The sequence below is a fragment of the Bubalus kerabau genome, chromosome 18 (genome assembly GCF_029407905.1).
Source record: "Bubalus kerabau isolate K-KA32 ecotype Philippines breed swamp buffalo chromosome 18, PCC_UOA_SB_1v2, whole genome shotgun sequence".
Classification (NCBI taxonomy): Eukaryota; Metazoa; Chordata; class Mammalia; order Artiodactyla; family Bovidae; genus Bubalus; species Bubalus kerabau.
In genome coordinates this window covers 16139795-16162107 of record NC_073641.1, presented here as the reverse complement: position 1 = coordinate 16162107, position 22313 = coordinate 16139795, and the positions used below count along the sequence as shown (strand labels likewise).

The 22313-nt window shown below is 37.2% G+C and overlaps 1 protein-coding gene across 1 annotated transcript in view; it reads right to left on the bottom strand.

Moving 5' to 3' along the window:
* ADAMTS6 (ADAM metallopeptidase with thrombospondin type 1 motif 6) overlaps window positions 1–22313 on the bottom strand; it is a 274203-nt gene that overhangs the window by 19837 nt on the left and 232053 nt on the right. Inside the window, exons 21-23 of the mRNA XM_055554447.1 lie at window positions 12788–12992; window positions 2975–3151; window positions 179–335 (exon numbers count right to left, since the gene is read on the bottom strand). Coding sequence (XP_055410422.1) covers window positions 179–335; window positions 2975–3151; window positions 12788–12992 — 539 coding nt within the window. The remainder of the gene's footprint in view (window positions 1–178; window positions 336–2974; window positions 3152–12787; window positions 12993–22313) is intronic.

Below are 22313 nucleotides of genomic sequence, written 5' to 3'. Positions count from 1 at the left end.
AACACAACTTAGGTTTCCTGATTATATATCCAGTACATGTGTAGCTTTCACAAATGCTGTATGAAACACACTACAACAGTGGTTTTACAGGGCTCTTTGAACCCTGTAAATCAATACAGTTGAATCACTGAGACTACAGTCCCCTCACCATCTGTACTGGAGGTCCTGGGGAACTTACCTTCAGTACTGGAAATGGGGGTACTGTCACATTTGCTTTCACACTGCTGCATTGATGGAGGTCGACTAGTTTCTGGACAGTCACTTGATGCCTGTCCAGTGTAGGAAAGACATTGCACAGTCCGCATTTGCTGTCCAAGGCCACACTGAGCAGAACACTAAACCAAAAGACAAGGAGAGACAAAATGCTGTTCTCAACAATTTTCAGGAGATAAAATAGATACTATGTCATTTCAAATACTATATATATTAGCTTTTAAAGCCCATATATAGTTAATCTTGGGGAGGTATATGATTAAATCATTCTATTACAGCATTGGTTTGGAAACTCAAGGATTGTGGCATTACCCTAGAATATAGAAGTAATAAAGTTTCCAGAAGACAATGGATGGAGATTTCTTGGGCTGTGATTCCAACAGTGCCAAGCAGTGCCAGTGAAGTGAAACAAGAGTATAATGAGAAAATACCTGTGAGGAAGTAAAATAGTCAGAGATTCTAGGGCTGGGACATCACTATTGCTCCCTATTTATTAAAGACTTGTGGGAAGACAACTCAGTGGTCTACTGGAGTGCTCTGAATCTGATTAAAATATTAGTTCAGTCTAACAGCAGTGACCACTGAGGGCCCTGGTGATGAGACCAGTTTGAAAAAAAAAAAGACATTAAATAAGTACCTTGAGTTTTGTAAAGTATGCAGATCTGAGACAAATCTGAGAAGAGGTCTGTAGGTAGCCAGTTAGCATGTCTCCCTTTCCTTCTTCATCTACCCGGGATTCAATTACTTTAGAACTGAAGTGCTCTCTGGGCCTGATGAGCTATCCTGGCTGACGAGTGAAGCTGTGGTCTATTTTCGGGGGCTGCCACTCAGAATACTGGAAAGCCTGTGAGATTTGGGATCAAGGAGATGAGGAGCTACTTGTGCAAAGATAGGTGATGGTGGTATTTACAAGGTAAAGAGACCGAGGCCCTGCTAGATTAATTTGCAAAAACTCTCAAGGCACTTATAGGACTTGCCAGGATATTCGCAGATACTTTTATTTTTAACTTTCTAAATACATAATGATGAATAAATGCACCATAAAGATGTAATAGAGCATCTTTGAAAGGTATTTTCACTGGTTAATTTCAATTTTAGGAAACTGAATTGAAAGTATAGAGGAGAAGAAAAGGACTTGACAACATTTAAAAGAATAATCTCAAACAGGGAAATTTGGTGAAATTATTAACATGAAAAAACTTCTACATGTCCTTTATATAACAGTACATTGCAACAAAGAATATATAAGAAAGGAAATTCCTATCTAATTTAAATACAAATCAAAAGAGTATGCCTGCACTGATTCTTTAATAGCAGAATATCAATTATAAATTGTGAAACTATCACATATCTACAGATAAACACTTAACTGCATTTGATTCTTACTTAAGCTTATGATGTATATTCCAGTTGAGCACTTTGTAAATTAAACTAAATATCATTATATGAAAGAACATTATTAATTACTTGTTAGACAAATGCAAATGTTAATTATTTTACGGTCATACTTCTTTTATTTCCCCACAGGGCTGAGCACAGACCAAGAATATTTATTTGCCTTAATGGAGACTGAAAATCTTTGCCCACTCCCCAAAGAGGTCTGTAGATATAGCTACACTCTAGCAATAATGCATTTTGGCCACAGTTTTGGTAATTCTATGAAATGCCATTCCTACTAAGTAATGGCAGGCCCAGAGCACAGACAAAATCATGCTGGTGTAGTTATATGCCACTATGATTTACCTGGGCTCTCAGATATTAGAAAATAACTAGCTACAAAGTTAATTGTAAAACCACAGGAAAAGGGCATTGATTCACTAGAAATTTACTTTCTGGAGCATTATTTTTTAATATAACCTAAATAGGTTTCCTTTTCAACTTTCAAAAGAACAATATTTAATTTGCCTTCTATTCAAATATATCAATTTGCGTTCAAAGGATTTAAGGGGACCTTCAGCAAGATAACATAATTTAAAACTGAGAAAGAAAAAAATAGGAATCGGAAGATAAAATATAAATGAATCTAATCAATATAAAAATACAGGGACTTCCCTGGTAGTACAGTGGATAGGACTCTGCCTGCCAGTACAGAGGACATGGGTTCGATTCCTGGTCCAGGAAGATCCCACATGCTGCGGAGCAACTAAGCTCGTGTGCCACAACTACTGAGCCCAAGTGCTACAACTACCGAAGCCTTCGTGCCTGGAGCCTATGCTCTGCAACGAGAGAAGCCACAGCAGTGAGAAGCCCTTGCACCAAAATGAAGAGTAGCGCCTGTTCACCCCAACTAAAGAAAGGCTGCTCACAGCAATGAAGACCCAGCGCAGCCATTAAAAAAAAAGATAAAACCTAATTAAGATCCTTACATGTTTTCTGTGAGGTTAAGAGGATTTATTTTCTTAGTGTGAAAATTAAGAAAATGGTGTTAACTGATTTGTTCTTGAAATAGTTGAGAGAGTTGGCAACAGAAGCCCAAGTTCTGGTAGCTTGTTCAAATCTCTGGTCATCTAGATTATTTCTCTTTAAGTTAAAATGTTAGAATCCAAGAAGTAGGTGGACGTGGGAAGTGTGTAGCTGTGGGAGAAACATGGCTCAGCGTCCGCATGTGGCTGCCGCCGCCTGTGCACTTCCCACACTCCCATCTCATCCCTAGGTCTGTGTGCTGCTGCTCATGTCGTGAGCCCCTATAAATGGCCCAATCAGGAACCTCAAGTGTCTCAAGGTGCTGCTTCAGCAGGGGCCCATAGTCCAACTGCCTTACCTGGCCCCAGTCTCCTGTCACCCAGCGAGGAGGAGGGCAGCGGCCCAAACTGCAGCGGATGCGGACAGGGGGTTTGCTCTCCTCGGAACACTGTGTTGCTGGGAATGTTTTAGAAAGGTCACTGCTCTTGCACAGAACAATCCGATGCTTGAATCCTGGACCACATTTGGGAGTGCACTGTAAATAAAACAAATACTAATGAATAACGATAGTCTAAACATAGAGAAAAATTTGAGGAAAATCTTTCTCTAACTAAATGTGTATTTGAGTAAACAACATACACATGTACTAAATCTTAAGCAAAGTCTTAACAGATATGAAAGTTCCTTAAGTTTTTAAATAGAAGAACTTCTATCTTTTGCCCTAAGGTCTTTAAGAGCTAAATCCAGAGTTTGCTTTTCTTGGCAGCTTATCTTCTTTTGTTGTGTGTAGGTTTATTCCTTTTGACTCTTCCCTATCATTGGCCATATTCAGTTGTGGTAAGATACTACTGATTTTTGGAATGCGGAATCCTTGGTTTCTTTTGATAGTCCCCTGGACTGCAAGGAGATCCAACCAGTCCATCCTAAAGGAGATTAGTTCTGAGTGTTCACTGGAAGGAATGATGTTGAAGCTGAAACTCCAATATTTTGGCCACTTGATGCGAAGAACTGACTCACTGGAAAAGATCCTGATGCTGGGAAAGACTGAAGGTGGGAGGAGAAGGGGACAACAGAGGATGAAACGGTTGGATGGCATCACCGACTCAATGGACATGGGTTTGGGTTGGTGATGGACAGGGAGGCTTGGTGTGCTGCAGTCCATGAGGTCGCAAAGAGTCGGACACAACTGAGCGACTGAACTGAACTGAGGTGTAGTCTTCTGAAAAAAATTCTTATGGGTACTAGTAGGCCATGAGAAATTACCTTTGTGAAGCAAGCTAAGGTTTGATTTAGATGTGTACAGGTGGCCCTCAGTATCAGCACGGGACAATTTCAGTACCGTGGAGGACACCAAAACCTGTTGATGATCAAGTCCCTTGTATAAAATGACAGTATTTGCATATAACCTACACACATCCTCCTGTGAACTTAGATCATCTTTAAATTACTTATGATACCTAACACAATATAAACACTATGCAAATAGGTGCCAGTGCGGCAAATTCACGTTTTACTTTTTGGAACTTTCTGGAATTTTTTTCCCAAATATTTTTGATCTTCCGTTGGTTGAATCTGTGGATGTGGAACCCAGAGATATAGCAGGCCAAATGTACTCTTAGTATGCGGTAGCTAAGAATACATGATCACGGGTAAAGACTTATTGCACAGAGAATCTCTGGATTCTTCCTTGTCCATCAGTTAAACATAAGGAATTTGATGCTTCTTTAGTTGGACCAGTAAGCTCTTCACACTGAGGAAAAGATCCTTCTTCCTGTCACAAAGTCTATTATTTACCTCTTTTTGAAGTTAATTGGAGTGCTCTAGAGTTACTGTTCAGGAGTTACCTACTCAACGCGGTGGCTGACTGAAGTCCTCCAGCTTTTTCCCCTGAACATCTGAACCTTTCCTTAAAATCTGTACTTCTCAGTGAAGTGAGACCCTTACCCACAATATTTTGAAGCCCTGTTTCTACGTCTTTCATTCAAAAACTACTACCAAATTTCCTACAGGAACTACACTAGACTATAGTGTAGTGTAGACTGTAGGGGGAGAGGAGACCTAAGAATGAATAAGTCAGTGAAGGAGCTCACGGTTTTAATGCAGGAGATAGACATGTGAACATAAGAATAAGTAACATTACAGAGAATGTAAGAATATATAAATTCGTGTGCCCCTAGTCATCATCTCCCTATTTTATGATTATGAATTCATATATCCTCTCATTCCTATCAGACTATAAGCTTAAAATTATTTCATCCCTGCTTCATCTTCATATACAACCTCACCCTATCCTCAGGATCCAACAGAGGACTTTGAGAATGCACTCAATAAAGATATTTGGAAATATCTTCAAAATATAAATATATTTGGAAAGATAATGGTTTTGATTTATTTTTAGGTAAATCAAGACCTACTAGCTGTGGGATGAGAATGTCTTAAGGAACAATGTACACTCTCCTGAGCGGCTTTGTCAGGGGCAATCTTGAACTGATGACATGTCATAGAGAGAAAGAAAAATAATACAAATTTTTCATGTGTAAATCAAGGACCCATGAACACCCTTCATCACAATGAATGTAGTAACAGAGTGCATTTCCTCTAACTTAGAAAACATTTAATTAAGATACAGTTGAAGGAGAATAACATCCAGTTTTTTCCAATATGGTTCCAGAAAAGGCTTTAGTTAGGGATTTAGAGGTCAAGAGAGAAATTCCTGATCCCTGTTATTATGTTTTACAGCCAAGTCAACATCCTTTTGTCCAGCTGCAGCTTCATTCTACCCATATAATCAATCACTAGATTCTATTAACCAAAGTCCTAAACCTCTCTCACATCTGTTGATTTCTGTCTGTCTCCACTGCCACTAACCCTCCTACCAACAAACATCACTTCTTGCATGTAATATTGCAATGACTTTCTAACAGGTCTCCTGTTTCTTGCTCTTGTCTTACTTCAATCCACTCTCTAAAGGACATATCTGATTATGTTCTATTTTGATTTAAAAAAAAAATCATACAGTGGTCTTCAAGACATAAACTCAAACTCTTTAAATATGCTTACTATACACTGATAGGAAGGCTCTGCTTACCTTTCCAGATTCACTTCAATAGGCATAAAGCTAATGCTGCTGCTGCTACTACTATGACTGTGTGTGTGTGTTCAGTTGTGTCAGACTCTTTGTAACCTCATGGACTGCAGCTTGCCAGGCTCTTCTGTCCATGAAAGTTTTCAGGCAAGAATACTGGAGTGGGTTGCCATTTCCTACTCGAAGGAAATCTTCCTGACCCAGGGTTCAAACCTGAGTCTCCTTCATCTCCTGCATTGGCAGGCGGTTTCTTTACCACTGAGCCACATGGGGAGACTTACTCCTATGACTACTGCTGCTATTAATAATGGTAATTATGATAGCAGCCACCATTTAATAAATACTCTAGATATTAATGGCTTCCCTAATAGCTCAGCTGGTAAAGAATTTGATTGCAATGCAGGAGACCCTGGTTCAATTCCTGGGTTGGGAAGATCCGCTGGAGAAGGGATAGGCATCAAGTGCTGTGCTAAGTGCTGTAATTCACAAAGTTCTCACAAAAATCCTGTGAGATGACAATTATGTTTAAAAGGAAGAAACAACCTTAGGGTAAGTGGTTGGTACAAAGACATGCAGCGATTAAATGGCAGACATAATGTTAACACCTACTGAGTGTTTCCTGGATGTCAGACCCTACATCATGAACTTTGTATATATTATCTCATTTAATCCTCACCACAACCGTGTTAATTTATATGTCAAGAAACTAAGACACGCGACACTATCTTGCAATCATGCATTCTGTAGAATGACTAGAACCCTGATTTGAGTCTCTTGAGCTTGCCCCACTTGTGTTTGGTCCTCTTGACTTCACACAAGTCTCTTCTACCATTTATCAGTGTTAGAAGACGCAGCCTTAGAGAATTTCTGTCATTCTCTTAATGTTTAATATTATTATTGATAATGATAATCCTACTGCTTTATATTCCACTAGAGTTTCACAGTTCACAAAATACGTTCAATACATTATTCTCATATATATTTTTGAGCCTTTTACAGGAAGCTTAAACAACTTAATTGAGGTTAAACAGATAGCAAATTGTAGAGCTGGAACTAAATTCTAAGGCTTCCAGTCTAATCCATACTTTAGCTCTTAGCATTCATAGAAACAAAGTCTCATGAATACATAAGTATTAATTATTATAAAAATAAATTAGGTGAAGTACAAAAGGACAGAGGGGTACTTCAGACTTTAGGGATATGAGCAGAGACATATAGGATGTATCAGGAATTCCAATTAGTATTTAGTATTCAGTTTAGTGTTCAGTCAATATTTTGAGGCTATGATTAATTTTCTATATTGGGAAAATTTATTGAAAAATGCACTCAAGCCTTTCTCTTTCTCTCTTCATATTTTAAAAGCATATGTATATATATTAAAGCCTCAGATAAAAGAATGTCTATATGGGTATAACTGAGTCACTCAGCTGTATAGCAGAGATCTGCACAAAACTGTTAATCAATGATAGTTCAATTAAAAACTAAAGTTAATTAAAGCCTGGGACATAAGTCTCTTGTTTATTCTAATATCTTTTTACAGTAGCAAGAAGCTTCTGCTCTTCTTTGAACACTGTAGTGATATCTAGCAGTCTTCCCTAAGAGCCTGTGCCAAAGTCCTGTTTACAATTAGGGGAAGCAGACAACGCAAAGACAGACGATTCTTTCATTTGTGTCTGAGAAGTCCCAGGGAACCAAAGACAAAACGAAACAAATGAGATCGATGACAATAGGGAGAAGAATAAAATGAGAAAGCAACACTGAAATTTATTAAGTGTTCTAAGCCCTCTGCATACCATAATCTACCTAATCTTCACAGAAACCTCACAAAGTGCTGTTTTCACACTCATTTTACTAGTGGGAAGCTGAAGTATTGAGTAGTGCAGATAAATTCACATGGCGGTTCTGAAAAAGACAATGATCTGAAAGATAAATGTACAAATCCTCTGTGGGACAATGTGAAGTTATATGCAAAGCTTAACATACAACATCTTCTATTGAGACAAGAAATAATTTTAGAGAATTATAGCCCAAGCTCCACTAAATAAGCCATAGATATTCTATCCTATAGCACTGGAAATAAAGAGATAATCAATTGGATTCTCAAAATAGTGAATTACTGAGAACTACATTAAGATTCAATGAATACAATGGCCCCAAGCCCTGAAGATCTAGCCATGAATATTACATGTCTATAGTCATAATCTCAACTCTTCTAGAGGGTGATTATAAAATTAAGTGTTTAAAAATTGCTTGTAAAAAATTATAAAGGCACAAGGATGTCACTTAGACTAGCTTCGATTTAAGTAGGGCTTCATCCTGCAAATTCTTCTGATCTTATGTCAGCGATGCTCAAGCAGAGACATCCCTCAGCTTGTTTTTATTTTTACTTTGTGCCTCTTCTTTCTTTAAGCTACATTTCATCTTCTCCTCTCTAGCCTTCTGATGAATAAAGATGTTTATCTACCTGACAGCCTCAGTTTTATTTAGTTACCCCCAAAAATAAGAAATCCTAGAAAATCAAGAGTAACCATGATTATGCATATGATTAGTAGGCAGTAAATTAATCATGAATGATTCAGAGCATTTTTTAGAGACAATATTAGTCTATACTCATGTAAAGGGCATATTTTTGCACATTTTTTGAGTATGCAGTAAAATTCATTAGAAATAATTAGAAACTGAATACTTAGTTCAGTAATAAAGTAATTTTTTAGACTAAAGTCTAGTTATAAATATCAAAATCCATTCAATTCATTCTTATAATAGCTGGATGGAAGGTAATTCAGTGGAGAATGAATCTTTAGTAAACTTACTTCTCACTATTTCTCCTTATTGCAGATAAATATCTATTTTTCTTTTTTTATTCATATAATCAGAATCTCACAATTATTTAAAATCTGATCAGACCATTTATTTTTTGTTCTCATCTCAGTTGGATATAGATGGTAATTTTTACGAGATACATTTGTACTTCAGTTTAACATTTTACGATTAAGAAGCAAAAACACATTTTGCAGAAAAAATTTTGAAACCACACCAGGGAAAATAATTTGGCTATCACTTATAAAGGATAGAAACATTAACATTTGGGCGTTAGACTGAATTCTCTCTGGATAAGTGGGTTTAATTTACTTAGTTATGGCACCAGAGTAGAACCTAGGAGTAAACACGGTGATAGCACAAGTATCTACTAAAACAAAGAATGACTTGGAGGTAGATTTCCCCCCACCCCATACTTCTTAAGTAATGCTACCTAAATGTAAACCCCATAAAGTCAATTGAGTATGATGCCAGTCATCCACTTGTGGAAGAATAAGTACAAGAAACAGACCTTTTTCAATGGGTACTCTGTGGGAGTCAAAAGAAACCATTCTTATACATCAAAAGAATGGCTAAGGATTGCTGGAGCCCATCCACAGTACACAGCAATGCTTTCAGAGTAACAGGCCAAGAGAGGGCAAAAACAAAGCCATTTAAGTCCAACATAGCATGGGTGATCCCAGGAGTGAGGCTAGATTGTAGGAAATGGGAAAGCCATAGCTTCATTAGTTCCACAAAAGACTGCAGAAAAGTCATTTTCCACGAAGGTAATTTGGTTGAATTTTTTTTTTTTTTTGCCATAAGCATGGGGTGGGATTCACTGATGGGGAAAATGGTTCCTGGCTTTGCAACAATGGAAATTTTATGTGAGAGCAGCCGGCAAAGAAAAGAAAAAGGTCAGAGGGTACATTCCTCTTACTGCAACATGTTTTCACCAGTTGAACCTCACCCTTGTGATTAGCAGAGCTCAGACAGCTGATAGTTGGAAGTGGGAAGGGGGCAGAAAGAGGAGGAAAGTTTTCATGGGTGTGTCAGAAAGATATTGTGTGAAATTATCTTTGCAAAAGTAAAGTGAAAGAGACTGAACACTGCCTGCTCTTCTGCTGGGACCCCCTCTTTTCATTAGTGGGAGATGTTACATTCCTCTGGGAAGATCAAGCTCCTTGTTCTCACTTTGTTCTCCATAGCTACTCAAACATTTTTTCACTTAATGTTATTTACTTTTACTTATTTTTAATTCATCTAGAGAAGAGGTAGGTTTTGTGGTAAAGGAAAGTGGAAGAGTGAGAGTACACCCTCTCCTTTGGAAAATACACAGGAGAGACTGAATGGGGCAAAAATCATCTCTCCTCCAGAACAAAAGATCAACATGATGGTATTGATGATGTTCAACTAGAATCTTTGAGATGGTAATGGCAGGATTTCCTGACTCATGCTTACCCCAGAATAGTTTTCCTGCATTGCCTGTAGAGAGACAATAGCCTACTAATTTTTTTTGGAGGGGGTGGGGGTCGGGTGGGGTTGGGGGGTGGGGTAGGGCGGTGATAGTCCCAACATTTGTAGTCCATGCCTTTGGCTCTGCTTCTCTACCCTAAGCTTTGACTCAGCCATCTTAAAGAGATAGCAGACATGTGATTAGAAGTCCCCTTCACTTACACATATTTCTTCAGGCAGCTTCCAGGAGTGCCTAACAGCCTCATAGAACCATTTGAGCAAGTCACTTATAAGACTGGAGAGATGAGAATCGAAATGCTAAGAGTAGGGTAATTACAACTTACATGAGGTTGAATTAGGAAGAAAATCTTAAAATGGTATTTGAAATGGAAATATACAGTAGTTTACACAATCTATTTTTTAAGGTGATAATATTTGGTGTTTTATGTTAAAATAAAAATATAATAACAAAGAAAAATGTAGGTCCAGAGACTAATGTGAAGTGAGTCTGCACATGAGAAGGTTTTGCTGTTTTAGTGATTGGCAGAAGTTTTTTTCTAGTTTTTGAACTTATCTTTTTCTCTACTTTTTGCAGAAGAATGATGTGGTATAAAGTTCTGTATTCAAGCCTTTAACCTATCACTACTTTTTCGATCTTATCTTCCATTTATTCTTTAAAACAAATCCTTTCCTCCCACCCTACTTTCACCACATATTCTTTGTATTTTTGTTCAGTTGTTTCTCTTATCAGGAATACTTTTCCAGTTTCTCAGTTCTCTTCCCTTCTTCAAATTTTACACTCCTACAATATTCAGTTCAACTCTCATCAACTAAAAAGCCTTCTGATTCTATTCCAGGCTATTCTGACCTTCTTAGCTTCTGAATTTCTGTATCACTTATACAATCCATCATTGTGTTAAACATAGTCTTATGTTATTCTCTAGTTGTTTCATAGATATTCCTTATTTTCCCAAGTTTATGAGAGTCTTTTGAATTCTCCTTAGTCCCTATCCCAATAAGGTTAGAAAGCACCCAATTATACTTATTGAGTTGGCCTAAAACCCTTCAAACATTGCAGCCAATCATCAGGTCTCCCATTATGATTTTCCAGTAACAATGTTGCCATCATTATTGACAACTATTTATGAATTTCTACAAGGGTTTTGGGTACTGACTTGCAAGTAAAACAACTACTAACATGTACAATTTCATAAAATGTCTCTTCTTTATCAATGGATTTTATCTTCCAAATGAATTTAGGAGTTAATCCATCCACTGTAGGTAACAGAAGAGTTCATACCTTTTCCATAACCACTGAGTGAATAATACCAGGAATATCTCTACATCTGATTGAAACACAAATAAAAGTTAGGCAGAATATAATTACTGAAGCTGGACTATGGCCAGGAAACTTGGGAGAACACTCCCAACTTCTCCCAAAGATTCCACAGATAACCACAACTGGTCAGAATCTCCATTTCCATGTACCATCTTAAACACAATCTCTCTTTCAACCCTAGCCCTCTAGCAAAATAAGGCTACTCAAGTAGTAAGATTCACAGGGAGAAAAGTTAACATCCATACGTTCCTAAAGAACAATGTTTAATTATTTTTGTTTATTTTTTTCACAAACTTATGAGATCTACAGGAAATACCTAAAGCAAGTACCACTATGTTTCCAGCAGGAAATGCATCCTGTTTTGCTAACTTAGAAAAATGATCTTTAGTTATATAGCCAGATACTCATCCTTTCTAACACTAAACAACACTTGAGAAAGATTCAGTTCCTCTTTAGGAAAAGTAGAGAATGGTACAATATGTATATGTGTATGTCTCATGCAGAATGAAAAGTCAATTAACTCTACCTCTTACCTCATTTTTCATAAGACTATTTCTCTGAGGGTTTGGGATTATATTTGACTTTTTACATGTATGCCAGAAAAATATTATCTTAGTCAGATCTTCTTCATTAATTATGTAAGTGGAGGTAATAATAAAATCTGAATTTGACTTTTTGATATGTTATAACCCTCAACTCCATATTTCTTCCACTGAAGCAATTAAAATATATATAGATATATATGGAGAAGGCAATGGCACCCCACTCCAGTACTCTTGCCTGGAAAATCCCATGGACAGAGGAGCCTGGTAGGCTGCAGACCATGGGGTCGCGAAGAGTCGGACAGGACTGAGCGACTTCACTTTCACTTTTCCCTTTCATGCATTGGAGAAGGAAACGGCAACCCACTCCAGTGTTCTTGCCTGGAGAATCCCAGGGATGGGGTAGCCTGGTGGGCCGCCGTCTATGGGGTCGAACAGAGTCGGACACGACTGAAGCGACTTAGCAGCAGCAGCAGCAGCATAGATATATAACATGTGATAATCAATTAACAAATTCATATGTAAGAGTTATATAGTTAGGCTTGAACATTACTTTGAAAAAAAGATAAACATATCACTTATTTTGAGCCTATAAATGCTGCTCAATAATAGCAAAGAAAAAGGAAAAAAAAAGAGAAAAATATACAGAAGGTATATATATATATGTATATATATATACATATATACCTTAACTCACTATAATAGTCTCTCAAATTCACTTCAGGCTTGTTTTTAATCAAATTGATTACTAGTTTCTCATTGAGTTTCCTGACCCCCAAAACCTTTAGTTCCTGGCAAGCAGCAAAAAAATATAACATGGCCGAATTCACTGTTATGCAGTCCTTACTTGTTAAGTTCTAAGATGCTCACACGCTCAGGTGTCCTTAATATTAAATGCTTTGGTATTGATAGTTAAGACATCTCAAAACATACAGCCTCAGATTTCCTTACTTCTGACCAGTCCAAAGCCACCCACTGAGGTGGACACGACTGGTTGTTGCAGGGCTCTTTTTCAATAGGCCGGTGTGTTAAACAACCACTGTAGTCCAGTGTCTCCTCCTCAGAAGGTCCAATCTTCCTGATGCAGAGTACTGCCCTTGTGCGCATCCCACCATCACAAGTCTTGCTACATTCCAACCAGTCCCCAATGAACCACCTGCAGCAAGAAGTGAAAGAAACACAGAAAAGCATTCCCTCAGTGCAGCCAGAGATTTCAGCAGAGTGAAGGCACTATATCAGTGGACTACCTCCTCTTCCCAGAAGAGCTAACATTTCAGTGTTTGTTGATGTGACAAATGACAAACAGAAGAACTGCTTCCATATACATAAGGAAAAGATAAACCACTGTTAGCTGCTTTCTAGAGTATAGTGCATGGGCTTTGCAACAGGCAAACAGGTTCAAACAAGCAATCCATTATGTGTTTTTAAACTTCTTTTTCTCTGTTTTTTAAAAATTAATTTCTAAAATGAGGATAACAATACCAATCATGAGATTCTCATGAGGATTAAGCAAGGTAACATATGAAGCTCCAAGCCACATGCTGGTAAATGTTAAAAACTGGCTCCTCGTGGGAGGGAGAGTCCTCATCCATTGCATTTGCCAGTTTTTGTGATATAGATACTTCATTATGGCCAAATTCAAGCTATCACCCTGAACATAACCAAGAGAAGATATGCTAGTCACAGGGTCTCAGGAGCTTCTAACAACATCTGACACACAACAAGCAAGATACAGAAGCCATTTTTATTATTATATTGAGAGAGGTTCTCCCTCAATTGAGAGTTTGGTGATAAACCACCCTGCAGGAGCAAGGGATTTGTTTCCTCATTCCCAGAAATGTACATCACGCTCTGCATAAGACAGAAGTCTTTACTGTCCTTCTAAGGGCAGAGATGGCCCAGGTATCCATTCAGAAGACATGGGAGTGCTGAAGACTCTGCAGTAGGAGTAGAGTCCTGAGCCAGGTCTGTGAAAACATGGAGATCCCTTGCTTTGACCTCCTTTACTCCTAAAAACAGCTTCTACAGAGCTAATGTGGGAAGAAACAGAAATGTCTTAATAAAAGAACATATCTCATATCTGTAGGTATACCATGCCTAGAGTCATCAATGAACTTTCATATATGCAATTTCAGGTGTATGTTTGTGTCTGTGTCATATTTCTGCAGGACTCACTTTTTTGGGCACATTAATTGGTCCAAGGGTACGAATCATGATCCCAACCAAACCAAGAAGGATTCAGCTTTAGAATTTTTACATCTAACATAAGCAAAAGGAATATTTTCCTTTCTGGTCACAAGGGTATATAAAGATATAAGAGCTGATGATGGCCATATTCCGTGTCAAGTGGAATTAACTGATCTGAAAGAATGCAGAGGAGGAGCTAGAGTCTTGAAAGTATTTGAGTGCTTGATTCCAGCCATTCCTGAAGCTAGGTCCACTTTTATACTTCCCTCGGCTTTGTTAATATAAACCAATAAATTCTCTTCAGTGCAGAAGCTAGCCAAAGTTGAAGTTGTGCTAGTTTCGCCAGAGTCCTGACTGATACATTATTGTATTTAATGTCATGAATATATGCTGAATGCCTGCTATGCTCAAGGCAATGTGCTTTGTTTTATAGAAGAAAGTAAGACATTGTGTTAGGAAAACAGTTTTCCAAAATCATAAGTGCAATGATGGAGCTAGAACAAGATCCCGCATCCACTGTTATCCACTGAATTTCACTTCCAACAATTCAACATTTCTAACAAATAGTAGAATCTAAACCACAAACATGAGGTCAAAAGACATTTTCTTCAATCCATGCTTATAAATCATGCATACATCCTAAACGGAGATGTTCATGCTCTTGGGTAGGAGACTAACCAGAGAGAAGAGTATAAAAGTTAAGAACAAATGTCACCTCTTTCCATGAGCTTAATTTATTGTGCCAGTTTTGTATGTGGAAGATAATACCTTAGTGAAGTCAGAGTACTAGTATCCTAAATTTGAGCCTACACTCAGCCAAATAAGCCACAATGGCCTTTGTTCATTATTATTTTTATTATCTTTACTGACAGGGGGAAACCAGCATTTAGAAATATCATAATTAACCAGTTTCCCAAACTTAAAATATATTTTGTCAAAAATTTACAATTTTTCAATCTAAAATTTACTTAAAGAGTGACAATTTAATCTGGAATTTTAGAAATCTGACGTTAACATCTTTTTTATAAGTCATTTTCCAGAGGAGATTTAAAGTGATTTCCATATTCTTTCCGTTTTGTTTTCCACAGATGAGTAGGATCCTAAGTTGTTAGTACCATTTTTGGTAAAGAGGAAAATGTGTACTGAGAATAATAACTTGCATGCCAGCCATAGTGAAACTCTGATTCAATTCGAAACAATGATTTCATCACCAAGATTAGGGGATAAAACAGTAATGTGTATAACTCAGCCACAAAAAGTTCAGTCATACCACCTCCAGCCATGATCTCATTAGGTCTCATAATGTAAGAGGGATGGAGGCCTTCAAATTAAACACAGGTGCCCAGAGTAACAGCGATGATTCAGGAGGTGTTGCTGTTATTTTTGCTCACAAGGCCAGGGCCACCTCTGCCTTTTTATTCTTCATCCTCTCTTTTATTGCCAACCATCAGAGAAGACTCTTGAGAGTCCCTTGGACTGCAAGGAGATCCAACCAGTCCATTCTGATGGAGATCAGCCCTGGGATTTCTTTGGAAGGAATGATGCTTAAGCTGAAACTCCAGTACTTTGGCCACCTCATGCGAAGAGTTGACTCATTGGAAAAGACCCTGATGCGGGGAGGGATTGGGGGCAGGAGGAGGAGGGGACGACAGAGGATGAGATGGCTGGATGGCATCACTGACTCGATGGACGTGAGTCTCAGTGAACTCAGGGAGTTGGTGATGGACAGGGAGGCCTGGCGTGCTGCGATTCATGGGGTCGCAAAGAGTCGGACACGACTGAGCGACTGAACTGAAGTGAACTGATCTCTTAGCTTAGATGTATCATTCTAGCATTTAACTAGAAATGTATGAAAGTAAAAACATTATCTACCCTCCTAATTTCCCTTCTGACTTTAACTTTGATTTCAGGCTTTACACTCAGTCCCTCCCTGTTGTATCTTTATTGCTCAGCAAATCATCCCTTCCCATGTCTCGCTAAAGGATTAAATCAGCATCCAGATATTTAAGTAGTTGTGCAATTTTACCACTGTATCTACTAGTCCCAGTTTCACCATTCTTCTATCCAGTTTAAGACAGACTACTTCCTCCATCATTTTCCATGTATTTGACCCTCTGATGACATTCTCCCTATTTCTCTTTTTTCATTATCTAGATTCAGTGGTAAAATATGAGCATGAAAATTCTCAGACATTATCAACTGCTGAATCATTATAATCTGCATAATACTGGGGCTATTTCTTTTTGAGCTGAAGAACCTACAATAAAATTGTCTTCATTCTCATCAGGATGAAGAAGCTGTACAGTTAGTGGGATTCATTTTTGAGTGTCTGAAATAAGAGTGGCTTGATATAGCCTGTGTAATCCAATCTACAGTATCTGTACATTAAGAGGACAAACAATAATACTGGAGGAAGGGAATGAGATGATGGGAGTTGACTTCTAGGATCCCTCGCAGGTCTGACATTTTGGAGTTTTATACAGGAATCTGATGATCTTTTCCTAAACTTATAACAGAGTATAGTTGTACATGGGAGTGAGGTACAATGACTCAAAATAAAAAGATACTGTTAAAGAAAACCTTGCCCCTGGGTAAAAATCTCTCTCCAGTCTGACTCCTTTTGCTTATAACTCTTATCATACTTTACATATTTTGCCTTGTACTATAGTTATTTTTATAGGGCTTCCCTGGTGGCTCGATAAGGAATCCGCCTGCAACGTGAGAGACCTGAGTTTGATCACTGGGTTGGGAAGGTCCCCTGGAGGAAGGCATGGCAACCCATGCCAGTATTCTTGCCTGAAAAATCCCCATGAACAGGGGAGCCTGGCAGGCTACAGTACATGGGGTTGTAAAGAGTTGGACAGGACTAAGTACAGTACAGCACCATTTACTGTATTCTATTGCTTTCACCTCTCTGATTTTCACCAATTTAAAAATCAAAGTTACATACAGGAATTATATTCAGTATTTAAAGATTCTTCACATGAGGTCATATACAGAAATCTTTTTGCTATTAAAAGACAGCATGGTCAAAACTGAACGCTTGGCCTTTCATTTTGGATTCTAACTCAGCATTACTTCCTTTTCCTATGGTGAGGCACCAACTTCCTATCAGTCATGCTCTTTGATATCAACTCCTCCCTTTTCCTTTTCCTAATGACTTCTGCCTATGTCATGAATCCCACTATTTTCATTCAATGCCTCTAGAATTCTTGTTTTTTTTTTCTCTCTCTCTAGTCACCTCACCACCTTGACTATTATTCTCATTCTCATAAAAGAGTTGCTCCTCTGACCACATTACTTTTTCCCAGCAAGACTTCCTTTGGCTTTTTAAAGTCTCTCAAATAAACATGGTTATCAGTATTTCTTTATCAATGCCTCTTTTGTCTATTCTTCCTAGTCCTTGTCATTTCCTTTACGTAATATAAGGACAAATCTTATTGCCCTCTTTTTTTCCATTCTCTACTTATAAAGTCTCCAATATGACTAAAGGACATTTAAAATATTTTATTATTTGAAAAGATAGTTTCTGATTAAAAAGTACAATTTAGGATTATAAATTAATGGTATTGGGAAAACAGCAATATCTGAAAATAAATATAGGTCCTTTCCTCAAAGCCGGCAAATATATTTCAGATAGATTAGAGTTTACATTAAAAAAAAAAGACTTTGAAAGCATAAGCATAAAGTGGGTAAGGCCTTCTTAACATTATACCAATGAAAGAAATAAAAGTTAGTTTTCCTATATAGTATTTTACAAAAAGCTTTTATAAGTAAAACTATATCATAACAAACTAGAAAAAAAATATTTCCAAAAGAGTTAATAATCTTAATTCATTAAGACTTCAGACAAAACAATAACAAAATGATAAGCACTTTGATAGAAAAATGGCACAGGCCATGAAGAGGAAAAACAAAAAAGAAATGACCACTGAACATAATTTTTAAATGTTTAGCTGCATCAGCAATTGTAGAAGTACAAAAAATAAAAAAGCAATTAGATATCAAGGTTTTTTTCTTCCCCTTTCAATAGTTAAAGATTGTTTTAAAAATAATATTACCAAGTGTTGTTCAGGTTAGGGAAACAACAGTCTTATGTACATACTATCAGTGAGAATACACTTTTATACATTCTTTCTAAAGAGTAATCTGACAATGTGTCCCAGAGGGTTAAACATAATTCTGTTTACACTAGAAATTTTAGAAGCAAAAATGGTTAATGCTGTGGAATAGAAAGGGATCAAAAGCTAGGGCCCAGAGAAGATTGTTCTACAGTGGAAAGTCAATTCAAATAAACATGACATATCTACTAAATGTTGTAGACGGTGTTTAATGTTCAGAACAATATAATGTTCAATATGCTGAGAACTGACTATAAGACATCATAAATAACTGTTGGTTAGTCGCTAAGTCATGTCCGACCCTTTTGCAACCCCATGGACTGTATGTAGCCTGCCAGAGTCCTCTGTTCATAGGATTTCTCAGGCAAGAATAGCAGAGTGGGTTGCCTCTTCTTTCTCCAGTGGGTCTTCCCGATCCGTGGACTGAACCCACATTTCCTGCATTGGCAGGTGTATTTTTTTACCACTGAGCCACCAAGGAAGTCCAAATAATATAATACCACTTTGTTACATACATGTGCCAATGTAGACATTGAAAAAGATGAAAAATATTAACTCTGATCTTACAAGTATTAAGTGTTTTTTAAATTTTTTTCTTTGTATTTATCTGTATTTAAGAAATTTTATGTTTTAATATGTATTAAAAAAAAACAAACACGATTGTCACACTGTCATTTGAAAAAACTTCTTTCTCCCACACTCATTTAAAGTCTTTTTGAATTCAGTAGTCTTTCAGTGAGCCTTATCTCTATAATACCAATGTAATGGGAATCTTATTACATATGATAACCATTCTGGATAGTTTATTAAGATTTCCATATTCATTTTGTATTGGGGTGTAAAAAAAAAAAGTTAAATTTAAAAAATCCTTTTCATAGTCTGAATTCAAAGAAATAAGGAAAAAATTAAAAAGGAACTAACAAGAAAAACTACACTAATAAAGAATATTTTAAATATGTATATTAGCTGTTTTCAATAAAGAAAACTGATTTTTCTTTTTCAAATTCCATTCTCTTACCTCCAAACAACAAAAAAGTTAAGAAGTAACTTTTTATTTCAGAACTACAAAAGAAAGGGAAATACAAAACAATTCTAATTGTTTAGGTTCATTCTAATATGTCAATTATCCTTAAAGTGTTAAAAAAAGACTCCAATGTAATATACAAGCATGTAATATACTGGATGAAATGACCAACCACTGAAATCTCAAAGGATGCTTGAATAGCATGCATTTGAAATTAAATGAAAAAGCTGAGGCCCAAATAGAACAAGTGTGACCACGCCCATTCAAATGCCTTGAATGGCTGATCATGATAAACATTACATTTAAAAGTACTGAGTGCTGGGGAAGTAACTAGGTTGAGGCTCACATTTATATGGAAATACACTTAGGTCTTTAGAAATGTCAAAAAACAGCTTGTGCATTTTGAGCATCACTTGGTTTTATATAGCTTTTCACTTTCTGTTGAGACAAATTTATAAAAATAATTAGCAGAAGAAAGGAAAATAAAAAATAATTAAATATCTTGTCTTTGTAATACATACCATAGGTTGTATTTCTATACTTTCCCATGTCTGGATTTTAAGGTGTTAGTTACATAGTGATCACATTTGAAAAAGAAGAGACATGAAATTTCAAAAGTCTTAGAATAAAAACTTCTATCACTCTAGATTCTGTGTGCTCCTTATTTGGCAGCCACTAAACTTTTCATGGGGTCGCAGAGTCGGACACGACTGAGTGACTGAACTGAACTAAACTGAAACTTTTCCAGAGACTAGGGGTGTGTATATCCCTTAAAGATTGAAACATTCAGGCAGACACTGACTTTGGATATTGAAAGTTCAGAAGGTATTATTTTGGAACAAATATCAACAAGTATATCTTGATTTAACCATATTTTGTTGCTGTTGTTTAGTCACTCAGTCATGTCTGAGTCTTTGCAACCCCATGGACTGCAGCATGCCAGGCTCCGATGTCCTTCTTCAGGTGCTTGCTCAAACTAATGTCCATTGAATTAGGGATGCCATCTAACCATCTTGTCCTCTGTTATCCCCTGCTCCTCCTGCCTTCGATCTTTCCCAGCATCAGGGTCTTTTCTGAAGAGTTGGCTCTTCACATCAGGTGGCCAAAGTATTGGAGTTTCAGCTTCAGCATCAGTCCTTCCAATGAATCTTCAGGACTGATTTCCTAACACTGGCTTGATCTCCTTGAAGTCCAAGGGACTCTCAAGTCTTTCCAACACCACAGTACAAAAACATCAATTCTTCGGTGCTCAGCCTTCATTATGGTCCAACTCTCACATCCATATGTGACTACTGGAAAACCATAGCTCTGACTAGATGGTCCTTTGTTGGCAGAGCAATGTCTCTGCTTTTTAATATGCTGTTCAGGTCTGTCATACCTTTTCTTCCAAGGAGCAAGCACCTTTTAATTTTGTGATTGCAATCACCATCTACAGTGATTTTGGAGCCCAAGAAAATAAAGTCTGTCACTGTTTCCATTGTTTCTCCATCTATTTACCATGAAGTGATGGGACTAGATGTGATGATCTTCATTTTTTGAATGTTGTTTGTTTGTTTTTTCAAAAAATGAGCAATGTGTAGTGCTCTTAAAAACAGATTTTATTTATTTATTTAAAAAATTTTCTATCTGTTATGTCATGCTGCTGCTGCTAAGTTGCTTCAGTCGTGTCTGACTCTTAGTGGCCCCATGGACTGCAGCCCACCAAGCTCCTCCATCCATGGGATTTTCCTGGCAAGAGTACTAGAGTGGGGTGCCGTTGCCTTCTCCGGTATTACGTCATAGATATGGCAAAAACCATGACATGTATGTCATGTCAGTGTATGATAAAACCCACTGCAATAATGTAAAGTAATTAGCCTCCAAATAAAATAAATTAATTAAAAAAATAAAAATATATAAATGAAAAAAATTAAAATTAAATTAAAAATAAATAAAATAGGAAACAACATAGAGAAAGATTGAATGTTGAGTTTTAAGCCAGCTTTTTCACTCTCCTCTTTCACCTTCATCAAGAGGCTCTTTAGTTCTTCTTTGCTTTCTGTCTATGCCATAGATTAAACCATATTCAGTTCAGTTCAGTTTAGTTGCTCAGTCGTGTCTGACTCTTTGCGACCCCATGAATTGCAGCATGCCAGCCTCTCTGTCCATCACCAACTCCCAGAGTTCACTCAAACCCATGTCCATTGAGTCGGTGATGCCATCTAACCATCTCATCCTCTGTCGTCCCCTCCTCCTCCTGCCCCCAATCCCTCCCAGCATCAGGGTCTTTTCCAATGAGTCAACTCTTCACATGAGGTGGCCAAAGTATTGGAGTTTCAGCTTTAGCATCAGTCCCTCCTTAAACACCTAGGACTGATTTCCTTTAGGATGGACTGGTTGGACCTCCTTGCAGTCCAAGGGACTCTCAAGGGGCCAGAATTCTTTATCCATTTTAAGTCTCAGATTTTTGTGACTCTTACTTTTAGAGAAAGAATTACTTTGTTATAGAATTTCCCTTTTCAGTTCTAGAGAGCCTGGAATACATAAATTTCTTTGCCTACTTTCTTTTTTTTTTTTTAATCAATTTCATGTTGGGAATAATTAGCTAACCTTGGGATAATGGTTACTCTGATTTCTCAAACAAGAATGAAATGCCTTCCATACATGTTCTGTCTTCCATACAAGACAAGGATTAAATCATTATCTTTGTTTTTTGCACATAATTATTGCCTTTTGCTCAATCAAAAAACCTTTCTCTCATATTATAGAGTGTGGCCACTGACAGCGTGTCTCATATTTTTGAATTTTTTAAAAGTCATCATTAAGATGGATGGGCTCTCTTCTTCTGCCTCCCTTTATAGTGAGTTGTAATTGCTACATTAATCAATGGAAAGGGCCTGAAGTACACTTCTATGCCTGTGCTCAACACTTAGAAGACAAGATGCTTTAGGATGACAGAATTTAAAACTGGGTCAGCAAATTAAAGCACTGATATTCCATTACCGAATATTTCTAAACAACTAAAAAAGTCTTTAAGCCTTTAAGATAAATATCTAGAAAAGATAGGATTGCATGCCAATCTTTTATAGTTTAATGAATCTAAGATATCATTATTTTATATACCATTAAACAAAAATAATGCTGATTATTATTTTAAGACACCATC